This window comes from Urocampus carinirostris, chromosome 8 (genome assembly GCF_059441175.1).
Source record: "Urocampus carinirostris isolate Australia breed hairy pipefish chromosome 8, RoL_Ucar_1.0, whole genome shotgun sequence".
Lineage (NCBI taxonomy): Eukaryota > Metazoa > Chordata > Actinopteri > Syngnathiformes > Syngnathidae > Urocampus > Urocampus carinirostris.
In genome coordinates this window covers 13,810,308-13,832,199 of record NC_142356.1, presented here as the reverse complement: position 1 = coordinate 13,832,199, position 21,892 = coordinate 13,810,308, and the positions used below count along the sequence as shown (strand labels likewise).

Below are 21,892 nucleotides of genomic sequence, written 5' to 3'. Positions count from 1 at the left end.
TTTTGGTCTCGCGCAAACGAGATCTTGTTGCTTCGAGATGACGTCATTGTTTTGGTGGTTGTCGAGTGAAAAAGAAGTATGCCTCCGTAAATACAGTTGGTATTAGGTGCAAATCAACAAAAAATTGGTAATTTCTTCAGTGTCGGTAATAAGTCGAAACATAATACAGAAAGTGGTAACAACGGCAATAATTCCGGCACGAAAAAACGGCTGAGAAATTCTTCAGAAGACCGCGAAGGCAGGAAAAACACGTGTTTTGAAGCGAACGATTCGACGAAAGATAAACAAAAGAATACTCCTAGCAAGAAAAGGACTTTTCTGCCAAAATTGACTCAATTATATTCCTGGTTACGCTATGAGGAGGATGATAATGGAGGCTACATGTTCTGTGATGCGTGCACCCAGCGTGACAAAAAAACTGGATTGCATTAATCATTTCGCAATACGAACTTTCAGAAAAGCACATTGGATCGGCACAACGACAATGAAAACCCCAAATTAGCTATGGAAATTCCGTTACTGCAATTGGACCTTGAGAAGGCATTACAACTGTGGCGGGACAGCAAACCACGAAGAATATATGAACTGAAAAATCTGAAGTGATTAAAACTGCATGAATATATAGACTAATATTTCAGCAATATTATTTTGTATAATGTACAATATTGTTGTGAACTGAAAAATCTTGAAGTGATAACTGATTTGTATTACCAATAAACTGTGTTGATTAAAACTGAATGAATATATAGATTCAACTTACTGATCTCAAGTTGTCTGGCTATTCGTCCTTTACTCTTGTCTCTGAAGTCAACTTGTGCCTCGTTATATTTCGTCATTACCTCGACAAATTTCTTCGCCAGAATGGCATGCTGGGGAATAAGGATAATTGTTTTAACTTCAGTTTCATTGTGGAGGAAAAATGTATATATAATATAGATTGATAAATGCGGGGAAATATCACCCAGGCCTTATCTCCAGCGGCCCCTTTAACTAACAAAATGTTAAAAATCTGTGTAGAGCAAATAAGCCCAGCACAAAAATGAGTACCACATTCCTCTTTTTCCCATTTCAATGTTTTTCTTTCTTTTCCACAAACAAAAGCTGAACAGTTACAGTTGCCCAGTTCAAATAACCCAGAACGTTGGAATGGATGGAACAACTGTGTCCCCTTTTAGACAGTTCCCGGATTTAACAATTCGCCATATACCATAATGAAATCTGGTAAGTTTTGAATGTAATTAAAACATTCAAGGCTTTATAAAATAATGTTCTCACCATACCTGATTATGTCAATTGGGGGGACATTCTCAAGTACAGAACATTACACAATTTTTTTCTTTGGCTTACTAACAAGCAGACATGGGACCAAGTCACACATGTGCAAGTCTCAAGTAAGTCTCAAGTCTTCACCTTCAAGTCCCAAGTAAGTCCCAAGTATTTTTTTCTTGGGCAAGTCAAGTCACAAGTCAAGTCCCGAGTCTTAGATTGCCAAGTCCAAGTCAAGTCACAAGTCATAAAAACAGCGACTCGAGTCGACTCGAGTCCAAGTCACTAAGTCTCAAGTCCCCATGTCTGCTAACAAGTTGAGCAATTTCAAACACCGTCATCCGATACTGATGGTATCAGATATCTGAGACCACGCCCAAAAAAGACATGATCTGGTCGAGCGTCACTGGTTAATATAAAAGAATTAGCTGAGCGATAGCCGCTCTCTTTTTTGCCTGCCTGACTCATGGCCGTTAATGTGGCCGTGAGGACCTGCCCTGCGACCTAGAGCTCATCACGTGGGCCATATGTTGCAACCATCCGGAGCACGAGACCAAATCTCTCCACACCGACAAGTCAGGTGACGACTTCAAATTTAACTCCATGTTTGCTGGTTCTTGGGAGAGAGCGGTTATTTTCTGTACAAGACAATCTCCCCAAATCGACTAGCTTTATAGCGGTAACTTCCTTTTTAGTGCTAGTAACCTCCAGACCTTCAGCAGTCGAAAACTCCCATAATCACCGGGGTCCCCTCCCCCTTTTTTTTTTTTTTTTGGGGGGGGGGGGGGGGGTATCATTGTTTCTATGTGTTAATAAATTGTGTGTCCTATTTCAATTGGCCTGATTCATTGATTCTATTTTTGGGGATGAGTAATTCATATCAGAACTCCAAAGTAGTAACGTATTTTTTTTTATCAGTGTAAGAATTTCTAGCATCCTTCCAAGAAATAAGAGGTTTATGGCGGAGTACAGGCAACACCTAGAGGCAAATTTCTTAACCGATTGCAGTAAAGAATAATTCGTTTCAATCCAAATGATTTTCAAAATTAAAGCTAGAAAGAATCCTATACTTGAGAAGTTGCATTATTTAGAATGTTTACAAGGTTTGCAGATAATAGTCATTGATTACACATGCAGATCGCACAGCAGCAGTACTTTGGTGAAGTATCAATATTGGCAATCATTTTGCTTTTCACTTGAACAGATGTGAATATACAGTAAACATAATTATCAATTTGGGATTGTAGCATTCAAGATATTAAAGGGCTACACTATTCAGTGCAAAAAAATCATTTTGGGTCAATAAACTATAAAGTACCACAATTCTACTAGCATCTAAAATGACAAATGTAACTAAAATGAGCATTCGTCCAAAAACATATACTTCTAACCTGTGATTTTTTTATCCTGAGGTCAGCAGAGGCCCTTTCATCTTTGTTCGTCTCAAGCTGGTTTTCGATGCCTGTTGAATATTTGCGAATACTGTATATTAGTACAAACATTCACGCAACCCCAAAACATTTTCATTATCTACAACAGTATTAAAACATACAAACACATGTATACAGCATGACTAAATTAAATAAAAGACAGTTTACGAGTGAGATTCGCCAGTTAGGAGCGTAGTTGTTTCCCTTCCGCTCTAAAATTGGGCTTTGTCACTAGGCTTTTTTTTACTGTGCTTTGTTATTGCGCTTCATTTTTACTGCGCCTTTTTCTTACTGCGCTTTGTTGCGACCGCGCTTTGTTACTACATTTAGTTACTGTGCTTTGTTATTGCCTTTCATTTTTACTGCGCCTTTTTCTTACTGCGCTTTGTTGTGACTGTGCTTCGTTACTGCGTTTAGTTATTGTGATTTGTTATTGCTCTAAATTTTTACCGCGCCTTTTTCTTACTGCGCTTTGTTGTGACTGTGCTTGGTTACTGCGTTTAGTTATTGTGATTTGTTATTGCTCTAAATTTTTACCGCGCCCTTTTCTTACTGCGCTTTGTTGTGACTGCGCTTCGTTAACGCGTTTAGTTACTGTGCTTTGTTATTGCCCTTCATTTTTACTGCGTCTTATTGTTACTGCGCTTCGTTGTTACTGCACTTCGTTACTGCGTCTTTTCAAGTTGTTAGTGGGTTGTCAGGTTTTTGCTAGAATAACTGCTTTACTGTGGCATTTTTGCAGTTCATGTTTATGTATCCCTTAACTGCCGGGGTCGTCTGAGCATCCGTTCCTGTTTTCTAGTTTTGGGCAAGCACAGCCAAGTGGCGCCCATCCCTCTCCAGGCCATTTTTGGGGGTCGGGGTTTGTTCTCCCAAATTAAACAGATATTACTGGTTTCCATGATAACCAATATTGGGAAAAGCCTCCTAATCTGACTCAGATACAGCACGTACATAATTTGGTCACCGTTGGTTTTCAGTGTAAAGCGACATCTTGCTTTTCAGAGATGAGCCGGACTTCAGCATTGAGAGGCAACTCATATTCAGTTTCTAATAAATCGATTTAACAGCTGAGTAACTCCGTTCTTCAAGGGATTTTATGCCCTCTCAAACTAAACAATAGACAACAATTTTTATTAGATATCATCTTTTACACAATGGTGACCCCTTTCCTATAAAATAAGAGTTATTTTGTTGGAGAAGATTCTCACAAAGTAAAATACACTGCTGATGAAAACCACACATCTGACGTGCAGAAGAACCTGTTGAATTCAGCGCTGGAATTTTGGTGCTTTCAAAAAACAGGAACTGTAGTCAAAACTTTCCAATATAAAAAAATAAACAGCCCTGGCATCACGGTTGCAATGTTGCCCAATTGGCCCTGCCCATGTGGAGCTCGTTGACAGATTGGCTTTCCTTCTATTTAAGTTCAGTGTTCTCACTCTCCATTTGTCAGTCCGTCAACAAACCTCTGCCCCGCAAGACGTGGGTTTTGACTCGTCCTGTTTCCTGTTGTTATTCCCTGTCCGGTATTGTTCTCATTTAATTTTGTCCTGTTTAATATCGGTTTCCAGTTTCGTTCCTGTCTATTTCTGTCCCGTTTATTATTCTCTCCAGTTTTCGTTCCCGTCTACTTTGTCCTGTTTATTTTTGATTTCCTGTTTCATTATCAATCCTGTCTTTCCCGTCCTGTCCGGCATCGACCCCATCTGACCGATATCTACTCGGGCAATTGGTATTGATCTCGTCAGTCTCTGGCTTCCTATCATTTCACGCCAGACGGCTGCCTAACATGCATGACTCCCCATTTCCCGTAAAATAAAAGGCTTGTGTGAGAATCGTCACGCGTTTGGGTCCTGATCCTGTTCCGGTTCATGACAAGGTGAAACAGTCCTCACCATTGCAACTGGTTCTAAGCGGTCCTTTTAATTCCCGAGATTGGAGAGAGCGCTGGTTGGAGTGCAAGAATGCCGTGGTATTCATGCAAACATATGTTTAATCACAGTTATTCCAGCATAATTAATCGAGTTTTTGATCGTTGCCCAGCCTTAAATTATGCAGACAGTTAACAGTATATACTTATATATGACTACATCCTTTTGGAGAGACGCAGCAATGAACCATTGTGAGAAAGAAACCACTATAGTACCTAATTGACTGTAGTGAGTGACATGAATACATTTAGTTAATTTTTCGTTTAATGTAACAAAATGTAATAAAAAATTGAATGCAGAAACTACATCCACCCGCATAACGACATTGCTCATGGTGACGTGAACTGACCGAACAAGAAAAATCACCCACATTTTCTTCATCCGGACCTGCAGGGGTCAGTACAACAGTGAACAAGAGTTCCCAACTTTCAGGTGAGGGAACTTCCTGATAGACAGCCATATATAGAATTCAAACCCAACATGTGCAGGCAAAGGTTTGTCAAGGAAAGCTTAAAAAATCTAACTAAAAAATCTTCAGATTGTCGGTCAAACGCGACAAGTAGGAGATTGACTTTTTAAGATACTGGCCTTGTTGATGAATGAAGAAATACAGATCTTTTACTGTATTTAGCTTTTAACCTGTGGAAGAGGTGTGTTCAGGTTTTGTTTGCAATCAGTTACTTAAGTTACATATTATAAATATCTCACTCTCTTTGGTTTGTAGTTTTACTGACATGCTCAGTTTGAAGAACTAATACTGCTTGACTGATGGCTCAGATTATTTGAGATTCTTGAAGGCAGATATTAGTTTGACTTATGTTTGAATAGAATCATTTGAATTACTTCCATGTACATTTTAGTTGATTAATGATTATTATATTGAATGCTTATTTGAGTTAATTGCCTTCAAGTTTAGTTCAATCTCAAACCTCAGTTGTTTTTAATGAGACTGCATGATGCTATGCGTTGAATGTTAACATATTTCATTTGTGATTATTTGTAATTACAATATTGAGTCATTTATTTGCTTTTTTAAGTCACCTGTGTCATGACTACTGATGGGAATCACTGGTGCCCGCTCCTTTGGCGCCAACTGCCTCGGACTCTGATTGGTTCCTCTGGCTATTTAAACCCACTCCTATCCGTCTCCTTTTGTCAGTCTGTCTGCGAACTTCAGTTTACACTAGGCAAGCCTTTTTCGACCCTGACTCCCACCTGTTTTTGCTCCCGTCTGTCCCCCGGCTTCAACCCGTTTTTGATCCTGACCACGTCCGCTCTCCCGTGCCGGCTTTCGACCTCTCTTTGTCCCCGACCATGTCTACTCTCCTTTGCTGGCCTACGACTCGCTTCTGACCACGTTTTTGCTCTCCTGTCCCGGCTACTGACCCGTTTTTTCCGTTCCTGACACTGCAATCGCCACGGAAGATCCACTTCCGCGTTCAGAGCGACCTGCTTTCCGCGTCCAGTCATCACCGGATCGTGGGCGCAACCCTTTCTCTTTCTTCCAATAAAACTTGTGAGAAACGCAACGCAAGTGGGTCCTGTCTCCGTTCTGGTCCTGACAACCTGGAGCAATTTGTATTCTTTGTTTAACACAGTTGTTTTTTCGCTTCTGTTTAGGGTTTTCAACTGCTAACTCCCTGTAACCCCCCTGATAAATCCCTGTCAATTACTGTCAATCCAGAACTCCTTTATTCCTACCTTGAAATTCCAAAGAAGCGAAAAAGACTTGCAAGTTAGAGTGCAAACTGAAGTCAAAATCAAAACAAACCAAAGAATTTGTCACTCATGCTCGGCCCCACACAGTGGGTCTATTGCCAAATGTTAACTCTTACAGCTACATATATTGCCTGCATGTAATTGTAAACAGGGTTGGGTAGGATTACTTTAACTGGATTACTTTCAATTACTTTTGGATTACTCCAATACCAAATATGCTAATAAAAGACAAAAGAAACTAAATATGAATAAAATTACTAAATTTTGTGCAGGCTTGGGGAGTAACGGAACACATGAAACGGCAAAAATGATGTTGGCAAGCTGTTTGGATTTATTTTCATTTTGTTTCTGTCGCATTTTATGTTAGTTTTGCCGGAGATCAAAGAGATCAAAGCCAGGAGAGAAAGCTTACCACGTGTTGTGAGTCATCATTTTATTCATATTTAGTTTCTTTTGTCTTTTATTTTCATATTTGGTATTGGAGTAATCCAATAGTAATTGAAAGTAATTCAGTTAAAGTAATTCTACCCAACCCTAATTGTAAATAACATCATATACCGGGAGATAAACAAAAAAACATTAACAAAGCAAAAAAGTACTACAACTTGAAGAATAGGAGATTTGAAAAAATCGGATATGTCACCATCAGCTTAAAATATAGGCACGCAATGTTGTACTTGGGCAGCACGGCGGCGCAGTGGTTCGCGCGTGTGCGGCACAGTTCTGAGGTCATGAGGCCGAACCTCCTATATGGAGTTTGGATGGATGGATTGTCAAGACCAGAACAGAAAGATAACCCACTCGCGTAACGTTTCTCACAAGTTTTATTAGAAGAAAGGGAAGCAGGTTGCTCTGAACGCGGAAGTGGGACTTCCGTGGCGAGCGATGGCGGTGTCGGGAAAGGAAACAAGTCGAAAGCCAGAGGAGAGTGGACGTGGTCGAGATCCAAAACAGGTCGTAAATCAGGACGGTAGAGGAGACGTGGTCGAGATCAAAACAGATCGTAGCGGGAGACAAACAGGAGCAAAAAACGAGACAGGCGAAAAAAGGATTGCCGTGTAAAAACAGAGATTCGCAGACGGACCAACAAAAGGGGACTGACTGGACAGAGTTTAAATACTGACAGCCCGCCTTGGGGGCCGCCTTCAAGCTGGCTGCACGATGGGGGACGGAATCCATTGCACGGATCCTCCAGCACAAAACACTTAAAGCAAAGACTGCATAAACATGTATGTCTTTTATATTTCTGTGTCTGCTGAGGTTACATTAACCAAAATGTTTCCATCATTGACGGATTCTTTTCAAGAGTAGACGTTAACATTTAAGGCTGTTCGTCATTTTGACGGCTTTGGAATTGGACCATAAACCACAGCGGCACTACGTTCTAAAGACAAAAAGAAAAGAAACAAGGAAAAATGTCGGGTGGACCAAAAAAAAAAAAAAAAACAGCGAGAGAAGCCCAGCCCGAACCCAAATGTAATGATTGGCAAATTTTGAGTTCGGGCCAAGCTTGGGCTTGAGATATTACCTCTAGTAAAGTGTCTGCACAGGTAACTTTCAGGCTTGATTTTATGTTTTTAGGCAGCTTGTGTGTGTTCACCCCAATGCTGGGAGATCATGGGTTTGAGTCATACCAGGGATATATCCAAAATTCCTTACTACAGAGCCTGATTAAAAGCCACATCCTTAGGAATGTAACTCAATTTAGTATTTGTAAAAGGGATTGCCGTGTAAAAACAGAGATTCGCAGACGGACCGACAAAAGGGGACTGACAGGACAGAGTTTAAATACTGACGGGGAGCCAATCAGAGGCCGAGGCAGTTGGCACCAAAGGAGCGGGCACGGGTGCCTCGCATCAGTAATCATGACATGATGGGTGTTGTACTTACTCTTGAGTTTATTTCTTGCATTGTTGGCAGACTTCTTAATCTCATTGGTGACTGCTTCGAGATCATCTTGGGTTTCTAAACAAGGAAAAAACATTTTTTTAACACGGAGGTACAAGGTACAGTTCTCTGCTTAATTGATTATAAAATGAAATGAAATGAAATGATCTGCATTTCTATAGCGCTTTTCAAGTCAATGACTTCCCAAAGCGCTTTACAATGTGCTCCACATTTCCCAATAGCGGCCTTGCAGCCATGTAAGGCGCTAACCTGCTTATTGGGGGTATTAAGGGTTCAGTGTCTTACCCAAGGACACTTCGACATGTAACACGGACGAGCCGGGATTCGAACTGGGATCCCTTGATCCCAAGACGAGCGCTCTACCTCCTGAGCTACTGCCGCCCCAATCCAGCCTGACCTAAACCAGGCCCATGGGTATTAAAGCCTGATCCAGCCCAAACCCGACCAGTGATTTGAGGCACCGAGCCCAAAGCAAACCCGAAATTTCATATTTTATTTGTGAGGACTGTCCAAGAGGAAGGCCGCGATTGACGTGGATGGATGGTGTTATGAGTGCACTGCAGGAAAGAGGTCTAAATATAATGGAAGCTAGAGCTCTTATTGGTGATAGGAGAGGTGTTGTGAAAGGATAGTGGGATGTTTGGACGCGTTCTATGGGATGGGCAGGGCACCCATATGATGCGGCAGGGGTAAACCAGCGAAAGTTGTCGGGGCCTGCTGTTGAACAGAAGAGTGTGTTGTGTCACCCTGACCCGAGTGACACGGACGCTTTCTTGTGTCCCGTTTCGTCTGGAGGGACGAAAGCATGACCAACTTAGGTGCCGAGGTGCCTGACTTGTTTGGACATTAAGGTTGGCCATGGTCAAAATATTTTTGTGTGTGTTTTTTGCTATTTTTTTATTTTCTTATTATTTCATGTTCTTTGTTATTGTATGTGTTTGTCTTACTGTCGATCACCCCTCTTGAGGGATATGACCAAGGCAGATAGAGAGATAGAGCCAGATAGATAGAGAGATAGAGCCAGATAGATAGATGTCTATATAGATAGATAGATAGATAGATAGATAGATAGATAGATAGATAGATAGATAGATAGATAGATAGATAGATAGATAGATAGATAGATAGATAGATAGATAGATAGATAGATAGATAGATAGATAGATAGATGTCTAGATAGATAGATAAATAGATAGATGTCTAGATAGATAGATGGATAGATGGATGTCTAGATAGATAGATGGATAGATAGATGTCTACATAGATAGATAGATGTCTATATAGATGTCTATATAGATAGATACATAGGTAGATAGATACATAGGTAGATAGATACATAGGTAGATAGATAGATAGATGTATAGATAGATAGATAGATAGATAGATGTCTATATAGATAGATAGATAGGTTGATACAGTATATGTCTATATAGATAGATAGATAGATAGATAGATAGATAGATAGATACATATATACATAGATAGATGTCTAGATAGATAGATAAATAGATACTTTATTCATTCTCGTAGGGAAATTCACACTTCCAGTAGTATCCTTGTGTTGAAAAATAAAATAATAAAATAAAGATATAGAATACAAAATTACCCAATATAACGTGTTGATATAGAGTATTTAAATAGTGCTACGGAAAATACACACTGTAATAACCATAGGGGAATGTGGGGTTGGGGTTTAATGTGGGCTTTTACTCCCCCGGGTGGAGTTAAAGAGCCTAATGGCATGAGGAAGAAATGACCTCCACGAAAAGAAAAAGCTACATCGCATTTAAAGCTGCAGTGTTTAAATGTAGCAAAAAAAGTAGTCCAAAATTTTCAGTACATAAGAAAAACATTGCTCACTTGCTTGGCACACATCACTAAGGGTTGGAATTGGGAGGGTTTGGTCACCCAATGACTCATACCAAAAGAAAATAGAAAAAAATACACATAAATAAGGACCCACTTACAGATGAGATGCTACGTTTCAATAGGGGAAAAAAAAGTTTGAGGTGGACTTTGGTTAGGATAAGACTACTAGTTTAAATAGTTAGGTTTGGTAAAATCTCCAGGAAATGCCTTCTGTCAATCGAATGTCTCTGCAGAGAAAAACAAGTGTGTGTGCACTTGCTTGTGCACAGGGTTGGGTAGGGTTACTTTAACTGGATTACTTCCAATGACTTTTGGATTACTCCAATATCAAATATGCTAATAAAAGACAAAAGAAACTAAAAATGAATAAAATGACTACATTTTGTGCAGGCTTGGGGAGTAACGGAATACATGGAACGGCAAAAATGATGTTGGCAAGCTGTTTGGATTTATTTTCATTTTGTTTCTGTCGCATTTTATGTTCGTTTTGCCAGAGATCAAAGAGATCAAAGCCAGGAGAGAAAGCTTACCACGTGTTGTGAGTCATCATTTTATTCAGATTTAGTTTCTTTTGTCTTTTATTAGCATATTTGGTATTGGAGTCATCCAAAAGTAATTGAAAGTAATCCAGTTAAAGTAACCCTACCCAACCCTGCTCGTGCATGTGTGGAACATATTACTTGCTTTGGTCAGATGCTGGGGAGGACAAAATGGTTGAGTAGAGTTTTTTGATTTCTGTTACGTTCTCATCGATCTTCTCAATACTGGAGCGGATATCCTCAATCTAGGACAAACAGAACCAAACATTATATAGAAATATACATTGCCATAGATAAGTATTTGCCCCCTTTCCAATGTATGTGTTCTTCGCTTATTGTCACTCACAAAAGTTCTATATCATCAAACCAGTTTTAATATCACACCAAGAGAACCCAAGGAAATGCTAAATGTAGTTTTATGTTGATTGCATTAATTAAAGCACAGAAAATCCAGGCCTATCCGGCCCTATATGAAAAAGTTATTGCCCCCACCCTTGTTAAATCAAACTAACTGACTAATACCCTTTTGGGAAAGCTGAGTTCAATTCCACAGGCAACACCTAAAATGGATTGCCATCAAGATATCACTTCAATTGAATCTGTTAGAAGAAGTGAATTAGGATACGAAATCTCAAGAACGCGAATGACCTGCGACGATCCAGAAAAATACCAGAAGAAATTACAAAAAAATAAGATATCCATCAGTCCAGGAAAGGTCTCGAAGCAACTTGCAAGGCTGTAGGGCTACAGCAAACCACTGTCAGAGCCATTTTTCACGAACGAAGAAAACTAGGGTTAGGGTTTGGGTTAGGGTTAGGGTCAGGGGTTAGAGTTAGGGTTAGGGTTATGGGTTAGAGTTAGGATTAGGGTTAGCAAACCTTCCCAGGAGTGGTCCACCAACGAAATGTACTCTAACAGTATAACAATGGCTCATCCAGGATGTTACATAAAAAAACTCATAACACATCTAAGGAACTGCAGGCCACCCTGGCCTCAGTTAAGATGCAGCCAAAATTGTATCCATGGGAGAGTTTGCAAGTGAAAACCACTGCTGTCATAAAAGGACACACAGAGTCATCTCAATTTTGCCAAAAAGCATCTTGATTATCCTCAAGACTTTTGGAGAAACATTTTGTGGACTGAGGAGTCAAAATGTGACCTTTTCGGAAAGTGTGCAGCCCATAACATATGGCATAAAAATGGCAAAAGCATTTGACAAATAGAGCATGACACCAACAGTAAAGCATGTGGTCTGGGGGCTGCTTTGCTGCCTCAGGACAAGGACAACTTGTCGTGGTTGATGGAATGATGTAGAATAGAATAGAATAGAATATATCTTTATTGTCATTGTTACAAAATGGGTTAACATATTGTGACAACGAAATTGGGCATGGCACTCCAGTTTCACATATTCACAGTGAATTTCCCTGCGGGGATGAAAAAAGTCTATCTATCTATCTATCTATCTATCTATCTATCTATCTATCTATCTATCTATCTATCTATCTATCTATCTATCTATCTATCTATCTATCTATCTATCTAAGATCCTGAAGGAGAACATCCGGCCATCAGTTTGTGCACTCAAACTCAAGAGCTCTTGGATCCTGCAGGACAATGATCCAAAACACAGCAGCAAATGCACTTCTAAAGGTTCTGAAGTGGTCAAGTCGAAGTCTGGATTTGAATCCAATTGATATGCTGTGGTGTGACCTTATCCTACAGTTCATGTTGGAAAACCCACCAATACGGCAGATTTGAAATAATTTTGCAAAGAAGAGTGGGCCAAAATTCCTCCACAGCGTTGTAAAACACTTATTACCAATGATTGTGAACGTTTGATTTCTGTTATCGCTGCCAAAGGTAGCCCAACTCGCTCCTAGCTTCAGTGGGCGAATACACTTTCACATAAGGCCAGATAAGTTTTAATTTTTTGTGCCTTAATAAACGGAATCGACATTTCAAAACTGCATTCTTTATTTCTGGGTGATATTTAATTTGGTTTGATGATCTGAAACATTTGTGAGTGATAAATCTGCAAAAAACACAGAAATCAGGAAGGGGCAAATACTTATTTGTACATAATACACTGTACATACAGTATATTTATATATATACAGTGGCTTGCGAAACTATTTGGCCCCCTTGAACTTTGTGAGCTTTTGCCACATTTCCAACTTCAAACATAAAGATATAAAACTGTAATTTCTTGTGAAGCATCAACAATGAGTGGGACACAATCAAGAAGTGGAACACACTTGTCTCTATCAATTCTGCACATCAAGAAAGTGATATTTTTGCCCATTCCTCCTTGCAAAACAACTTGAGCTCAGTGAGGTTGGATGGAAAGCGTTTGTGAACAGCAGTTTTCAGTTCTTCCCACAGATTCTCAATTGGATTGAGGACTTTGACTTGGCCATTCTAACACCTTGATATGTTTTTTGGTGAGCCATTCCATTGTAGCTTTTGCTTTATGTTTTGGATCATTGTCTTGTTGGAAGACAAATCTCCATCCCAGTCTCAGGTCTTTTGTGGACTCCATTTGGCTTTCTTCCAGAATGGTCTTGTAATTGGCTCCATCCATCTTCCCATCAATTTTAAGCATCTTCCCTGTCCCTGCTGAAGATAAGCAGGCCAAAACCATGATGGTGTGTTGAGGGTGACGAGCTGTCCTGCTTTTACGCCAAACATAACGTCTTGCATTGTTGCCAAAAAGTTCGACTCTGGTCTCATCTGACCAGAGCACCTTCTTCCACATCTTTGGTGTGTCTCCCAGGTGGCTTGTGGCAAACTTTAAACAACACTTTTTATGGATATCTTTAAGAAATGGCTTCCTTCTTGCCACTCTTCCATAGAGGCCAGATTTGTGCAGTATACGACTAATTGTTGTCTTATGGACAGATTCTCCCACTCTGCAGTTCATCCAGAGTGATTATGGGCCTCTTGGCTGCATCTCTGATCAGTTTTCTTCTTGTATGAGCTGAAAGTTTAGGGGGACGGCCCGATCTTGGTAGATTTGCAGTGGTCTGACACTCCTTTCATTTCAATATTATTGCTTGCACAGTGCTCCTTGGGATGTTAAAAACTGGGAAATGTTTTTGTATCCAAATCCAGCTTTAAACTTCTCCACAACAGTATCTCGGACCTGCCTGGTGTGTTCCTCGTTTTTCATGATCATCTCTGCGCTTTAAACAGACCCCTGAGACTATCACAATGCAGGTGGATTTATACAGAGACCTGAGTCCCGTCCAATTTCTTAGGGGACAATCTTCACTTTGCACTCCATTCACCGAGGGGACTTTCCTATGGAGGGACCTCACTGGAGGGTTCTCAGGGCCAAGTGAGAGGAATGGGATTGAGCCTAGATTACACCCAGGTGGATTCCATTTATCATCGTTCGTCATTTAGATCAACACTGAATCATTCAGAGATCCCCACTGAACTTCTGGACAGAGTTTGCTGCACTGAAAGTAAAGGGGCTGAATCATTTTGCACACCCACTTTCTCGTTTTTTATTTGTTAAAAAAGTTTAAAATATCCAATAAAGTGGGTTCCTCTTCATGATTGTGTTCCACTTATTGTTGATGCTTCACAAGATATTACAGTTTAGTTTCGCAAGCCACTCTATATTCTTAAGTATATATAGATATAGATATAGATATACAGTATTCACAACAATTTCAGATAGAGGAAGATGATAACATTCCATACCTGGGCAAAAAAATCGTCCATAAAAGAGGCATTCTCCACAGGAACTTCGACATCTTCCCCTGCAACATCACTCGCCTGTTTAAGGCAAATAAACATTTCCAAACGTTAATAGCAAAGCTTAGAATTAGAATTTTCTTTACTATTTTGTCATGTATAAGAATATAGTGAACATTTTTTGCAACAAGATTAGACGTGTCACTCCAGGATACAAACTAAATCTTAAAGGGAAAAATTAGAAAAAAGAATGTTAAGATAAATAGGCAAAAATAAGGTAGTGCTTGGAAGAGTTGTAATAATAGTGCAATCAAAACTAGCGCAATAATTTAGCCACAACAAATATTTCCAAATGACTCGATAAATAGAATGTAAGGACCCATTTTCAACTGGCAAAAAATATAGACATTTTACATTTGTCAGAGCCCGCACAGACGGAGGACCCAGACGCGTAACGTTTTCACACAAGCTTTCTTTTACGGGAACACAAACGCCAGGGATGCGGCGATCGCTTTATATAAAATTTAAAATTGATAATCAGAAGTGAGACAGAGAAGTTAGAGGCAGACGAGATTGAGGCCGGACAGAACAGATGGATCGATACTGGAGACTGGAGCAAGATACCGTACAGGAGGAGACAAACGAGATCGATACCGGACACTGGAGCAAGATACCGGCTAGGATGAGACAGACGGGGTCGATACCGGATACTGGAGACTGGTGCAAGATACCGGACAGGACGAGACAGGCGGGATCGATATCAGATATTGGAGACTGGAGCAAGATACCGGGCAGGAGGAGACAAACAGGATCGATACCGGATACTGGAGGCAGGATCAAGATACCGGGCAGAAGGAGACAGACTAGATCGATACCGGATACTGGAGCACGATACAGGGCAGTAGGAGACAGGCGGGATCGATATCAGATATTGGAGACTGGAGCAAGATACCGGGCAGGAGGAGACAAACAAGATCGATACCGGATACTGGAGGCAGGAGCAAGACACCGGGCAGAAGGAGACAGACTAGATTAATATCGGATACCGGAGACTGGAGCAGGGTACCAGACAGGAGGAGACAGACAAAATTGATATCAAATACTGGAGACTGGAGCAAGATACCAGACATGAGGAGACAGACAAGATTGATATCAGATAATGGAAACTGGAGCGGGATACCCGACAGGAGGAGACACATGAGATTGATATCGAATACTGGAGCAAGATACCGGACAGGAGGAGACTGACGAGATTGATATTGGAGACTGGAGAAAGATACCGGACAGGAGGAGACAGACGGGATCGATACCAGATACTGGAGGCTGGAGCACGATACCAGGGAGGAGGAGACAGACGAGATTGATATCGGATACTGGAGATTGGAGCAAGATACCAGACAGGAGGAAACAGACAGGATTGATATTGGATACCGGAGACTGTCTCTCTTTTTCTCTTCCTTTGTTGCTCTTTGTCTCTTTCTCTCTCTGTGTCTTTTTAACTTCTTTTGCTCTAACTTCCTTTTTTCCTTTTCTCTTTCTCTCTTCCTACCCTTTGCGCTTTCTTTTATCTCCTTGTGTCTTTCCATTTCTCTTTGGATTTCTTTCTTCCTCTCCCTCTTCCCCCCTCTCTCACGACTTCTCTTTTTATCTCTTTTGTTTCTTACGCTCTCTCCTTCTCTCTTTTTCTTTCTTTGTCTCACCCTCTCTCCTTTTCCCTCCCTCATTCTCTTATTTCTTTATGTCTCGTTTTCTTTCTCTTTAACCTACTAGTCCGGCCCCCGACAGAATGTTTGTTCTATCGTGTGGCCCCCGAGTTAAAATGAGTTTGACACCCCTGCTTTAGACGATACTTTGCCGCCATAATGTGGACGTTATGAGAAACTCAATTCACTTTGTAGTTCTGTCCTGCAGGAAACATATATTTTTCCATTATCAAATTTTTTTTGTAAAAGTTTAGTATGTGGAGAAGTCCAACTTTGCTAGCAATAGAAAGCATCTTTCATCTTCCTGCCTTTTGCTGCTTTAATGAGTCTATGCAAAGTGTTCACAATGCACGCTGCTAATCCGCGAAGTAGCGAAACTGCGATACAGCAAGGGATTACTGCAGGTGTCTGGAACTTTTTTTGACCCAAAGAGCCGTAATACCAAAATATTAATATAATTTTTTTAGACAGAGCCATAACATTCAGCAAAACAGTCAAACCTGCTCTACAGACAATACCTAGTTTTTCACCGCATTTTATTTCTCTGTGTGACGTTAGATGATTAGATGAAAATGGTAGAAAAATAATAATTCCAGAGCCTTTGTCCCTTATCAACAATTATACCACTTTAAACGTGTCACCCTCCCACAGTTACTTAAAATCATTGAGGCTCATTTTGACCCACAATTTTTTTATTCAGAAATAATGGTTCCAAAACAAGGTGCAAGCAGAGCTGTTTTGTAATTATGTCTCAAATAACTGCAAACGAAAACTTGATGGATGTATTTCCCTTCAGGCGCGTGTGAGGGAGAGAGGGAAATGTGCTGTGTTGCATAGCTCCACCCACCCCATCAAATTTTTCTGTGTGGTAAGGTTGTGGGAAATTACAGTTTGTTGTGTGGGTTTTTAATTATAAAGTGTCTCAACAGTGATCATACTTATATAAAAGGGATGGCAGCACGGCGGCTGAGTCTGCAGCACAGTTCTGGGGTTATGGGATCATATCCAGCTATCTGCCTTCCTTTGCGGAGTTTGCATGTTATCCCCAGTTTCCTCCCACATTCCAAAAAACATGCAGGTCAGGTTCATTGGCTGGTCCAAATTGTCCCGAGTTTGAGTGTGCAAGTGAGTGGTCTGTCTCTGTGTGCCACGCGATTGGCTGGCAATGAGTTCAGGGTATCCCCTGCCCACTGCCGGAAGATAGCTGGGATTGGCTCCAGCACCCCCGTGACCCTGCTGAGGATAAGCGGTGCAGATAATGGATGGATGGATAAAAATGATTCTTTAGCAAAGTACAGTCAAAACAGTGACGTCTTAACTGTAAACTGTGGTGGAAACGGTGCTCTTTAAATACTGGAACAGTGGGCATTATCAAAGTAGCTTCGCTTAGGCACGCACCAAAACTAGTTAAGGAGCTTGCCAGAATTGAGGTATATGCTCAAGTAGCATTTTATCACCGAGCCATATGTGGCTAGTGAGCTATAGGTTCCAGGCCCCTGGATTATGTTAGAGCATATATGCATTGTGTACTCACAATGTGTTGATCAATGGACAAAAAAATATATGCACAGACATTTGTAGTAAGTATTATCAGGGTAGTATGTCGACTGTGCAGAACGTGTTAAGAACTCAAGGTTCCTTATCATTTGAAATCATATCTTCACCATCCCAGTTAACCTCAGACAGTGGGCAAGGGACATTACGGACTGGTGGTCATCCAATCACAGGGTAAATAGATAGTACCATTTACTCACACTCATACCTAGGGACAACTTGGACTTTCCAACGAAACTCCAAAGCATGTTTTTGAGATGTTCCTGGACAAAAACCGCTCAAAACCCGTTAACATGCATACTCCGAACATAGAGGCTGATAGATGGAATTGAACCCCGGATATCTGAACTGTGTGGCAGACGTGATAACAAGTACAATCCAAAATCAATCACATTGATATTGAATGATACATTTCAGATTTGATCAAATTTGAGGTTGTTCTAGAATTTCATGGACAGAAGGACACCAAAACAAAGATGAAAGGATGTGATAAAGTTGAATAATTCTTCCTACCTGTTTGAGCTGAGCCAATCTGTCCTTCATTGTCAAAATCACTCGCAAAAATAGAAATTCGAACACTAGGTATAAAAAGACAACCCTTCCCAAAAAAAGGCAAATAAAAAAAAAACCTGAAAGACCCCAAAAATTGTGTTAATGCAAAAACAAAATAGAACAGACAAAACTCATTCAACAAAATTTGAGGTCAGATTAAAAAAAAAGGTATATATCCTGGCCATGGAAGTTCGTGATTTGTTTGAACGCCCCACCCAAATGAGACATCACTGTCAATCGAACCTGAGGTTTTGCTAAGCCTCTCTAAGTAGAGATTAGGGCAGTAGTTCAGCATGAGAGTCTCTCCCCCACTCTTTCAAAGTCCAACCTAGAGGCTTTAGTCTCTAGCTGTGAGGAATTATGCCCATTTGGAACGTCTGTTGTTTGAATTGTTCTACAACCGGGCATGGATGTTCCTGTACACTCACACGCTTACTTATACAAGTGTTTTTACAATTCCTTAAAACAGGACTGGGCAAGTATTTGTAGTCCTGGGCTGCATTGGGTTAAAACAATTGGCTTAGGTTCAGTGTTCACTCTACGCTGCGCACAAGAAAATCTAGCCAGCGCACAAAAATGAGGGCTCAAAATTACTAATTAAGAAGCGACTTAAGTCAAGTTTACAGTGCATGAAGGTAAAAATAAACGGGTTCTAAATGCGGTATTTTGAAGTCGAGTCGAAGTAGAACGAAGTTGAGTAAAGTTAGTAGAGTTTGTCGAGAACCGGCTTCTTCGGCTCGGCTCATTAAAAGGAACCGGCTCTTTCGGGTCCTAAAAGAATCTTCAGGTTGTTTTTGCTTCTTTAATCCCAACATGACCAAATATTATGTAAAACTATGCACAAAATGACTTAAAAGAAGGGGGGAATAGAACAAAAAAGAAAAAAATACCAAAATGAAAAAGTAGTGAAAAGCTGAGAAAAAAAGAAACAAAAGGAAGAGAAAAAAGAAGGAAACATTTAGAAAAAAACACAGAAAAAAAGAAAAGAAAGAAACATAGGAAAAAAGTAAATAGAGAACAAAAAGAAAAAAGTAACAGCTCGGAAAAAATAAACACAATAAGACTTTTTAAAAAATAATTTAAAAAAAAAGTAGAAAAAAAACACGGAAAAAGGAAGAAAAAGTTTGTGTTGCATTCAAATAATTTCCAATTATATTAAGTGAATCTTGTTGCCAACATTGTACTTCCACTCAAAAATGTGATTAAGTACAGTTCTGTATCTTGCAACCGACTAAATAAGCCCCCAAAAATGTTAATATTATGCGACAAAATATATCAGGAAATAAAAAGAAATGGATATCTTGTGAAAGAATTCTAAGAACAAACGACGTTTGTAGGCCGTACAACCTTTGCAATAGTACATGAGTCAATTCATTCAAAAGAGAAAAATAATTTTGCATTGCTGGAAGCTCAGCAAAATGTCAAGTTTTGGACATGTCTGATAATTATCTTGCCACACTTGGGATTATGGTTCTCACTGTTGTTTCAAGCGTTGCTTACCGACTTTGTGTGAACGCTCAGACCCGTGGAAAATTACAGGGAACATTGCTTAGGTTCAGTATTAGCCTGTTATTGGGTGTCTCTGTCTGGAAGTTCAACAGCTCTAAGACCTATTAGCCGGGTTTGCTGCGTCGTTTATAACTTGTGTATGGGGAACTGCTTCTTGGGCTACCAGGGGTCAGTAGCACTTCGAAAATGTTTGAGAGTCTCTAAACTCTGGCCCACAGGGGCCGCCACCCGGCCCGCAGTCCTCGGCAGCACTCGTCACCGGGCTCCAGACCATTGGTGGAACTGCAGCCAGGGATGAACCTCAAGGTAGGGGTGATATCGAAACTAAATTCCCAGGCCGAATTAATCCAGCATGTATTAAAGCCCAAACCAACTTGATTTGCAGGACTGAGCCCGATGGAAACCCGAAATTTCATATTTCATTTGTGAGACCTCGGAAAGAGGAGGGTCTCCCGCCACACGCCCACTTTTCTGGGTCCGACGAGCAGGATTAAAACTGGCAACTGAGGGGTAGCCAGCGTGACATGTAAAGCCTGTCTTAATTCATCCGTTATATGCACCGCTTATCCTCAGTAGGGTTGCGGGGGTGCTGGGCTCATCCCAGCTATCTTCGGGCAGTGGGCAGGGGACACCCTGAACCGGTTGCCAGCCAGTTGCAGGGCACACAGAGACAGACCACTCACTCTCTTGTTTACACCTAGGGGCAATTTGGACTGGCCAATTAAAGTGACATGCATGCTTTTGGAATGTGGGAGGGAACCAGAGTGCCAGAGGAAAATCCACGCAACATCATGCAAACTCCACACAGGAAGTGTAGCTGGATTTGAACCCATTACCTCAGAACTGTGCCAAGCACAGGCTACCCACCGTAAAGCTTGTCTTTTGTAACAAAATTTAAGATAAACAAGACTGTTCAAACATTAGCACCTTTTATATTTCTGTGTCTGTAGAGGTTGCATTAGCCGACAATTTTCCATCATTAAGGAATTTTAAAGGGTTCATGAAAAAGGTTAAGACCGTCTGTCATTTTGAAAGGTTGAAAATTGGACAACAAACCATGGCAGCAGTATGCACTTTAAATAGATAGCACAAACAAAGAGGCTGAAACAAAAAGAACAATGACGGGTAGTTTAAAAAAAAAAAAAGTGAGCAAGAGAGTAGCTTGACCCAATCCAAACTTAATGATTGACATTTTAGCCCCGGCCCAAATTTTGGGTCAACTGCCACTGCGTGGGCGCAACGCTTTTTCCCGATTTTCTATTAATCTGGAAATATGGCGCACCAGTTTATAAAGCGCACCCTCGAATTTTTGGTAAATTTGTGATTTTTAGCTTCAGTTCTCAAGTTGATAGAGTCAATAATGAATAGGACCAAAAACACAAATGTTAGCATTGGTAAAAACTCGTATGTTAATGGGTAATTATAAGGAAATGGGTGTGATGGTAAAAAAAATGCAAATGTATCATATTCATAATTGTTACAAACATTCATTTGTCAAAACTGTCAAGAACCGGCACAGGATCAGGACCCAAACGCATGACGTCCTCACACATGCCTTTTAATTTACGGGAAATGGGGAGTCATGCACGTTAGGCAGCAGTCTGGCGTGGAAAGACAGGAAGCCAGAGACCGACGAGATCAACTCCAATTGCCCGAGCAGATATCGGACAGATGGGGTCGATACCGGACAGGACAGGACAGACAGGATTGATAATGAAACAGGATATCGAAATAAACAGGACAAAATAGACGGGAACGAAAACTGGAGAGAATACTAAACAGGACAAAAATAGACGGGAACGAAACTGGAAACCGATAATTAACAGGACAAAATAGACGGGAACGATACCAGACAGGAAAACAGGACTGAGTCAGAACCCACGTCTTACGGGGCAGAGGTTCGTTGACGGACTGACAAAGGAAAAATGAGAGCACTGAGCTTAAAAAGACAGAAAGCCAATCTGTCAATGAGCCGCAGCTGGCGCCACACGGGCGGGGCCAATTGGGCGCCATGGCAACCGTGACAAAAACATCTTAATTATATCTTACCTCCCCCCTTTTTCTGCATCCATGTTGTCTTCCTTCTGTGTCACGATACAAAATGTCATACAGCAATTTCATATAATTAATTATTGAAACCACGAGCATCTCTAAGATTCAAGAACCTAGGAAATTATGCAATATAGGTCCCTTGATAAGTCAAA

General features: G+C 40.6%; 1 protein-coding gene across 3 annotated transcripts in view; it reads right to left on the bottom strand.

Annotated features, from left to right (window-relative positions):
- Window positions 1–21,892, bottom strand: part of stx3a (syntaxin 3a) — a 28,298-nt gene that overhangs the window by 5,848 nt on the left and 558 nt on the right. Inside the window, exons 1-6 of one of the 3 annotated variants that reach the window (XM_088341666.1) lie at window positions 21,738–21,875; window positions 14,377–14,451; window positions 10,811–10,910; window positions 8,240–8,314; window positions 2,658–2,728; window positions 761–869 (exon numbers count right to left, since the gene is read on the bottom strand). In XM_088341666.1, coding sequence (XP_088197792.1) covers window positions 761–869; window positions 2,658–2,728; window positions 8,240–8,314; window positions 10,811–10,910; window positions 14,377–14,451; window positions 21,738–21,836 — 529 coding nt within the window. In that variant the 5' untranslated portion in view covers window positions 21,837–21,875. Of the gene's footprint in view, window positions 1–760; window positions 870–2,657; window positions 2,729–8,239; window positions 8,315–10,810; window positions 10,911–14,376; window positions 14,452–18,140; window positions 19,521–21,737; window positions 21,876–21,892 lie in introns of those variants that run through there. The other 2 variants (XM_088341667.1, XM_088341668.1) reach the window with 2 other exon arrangements.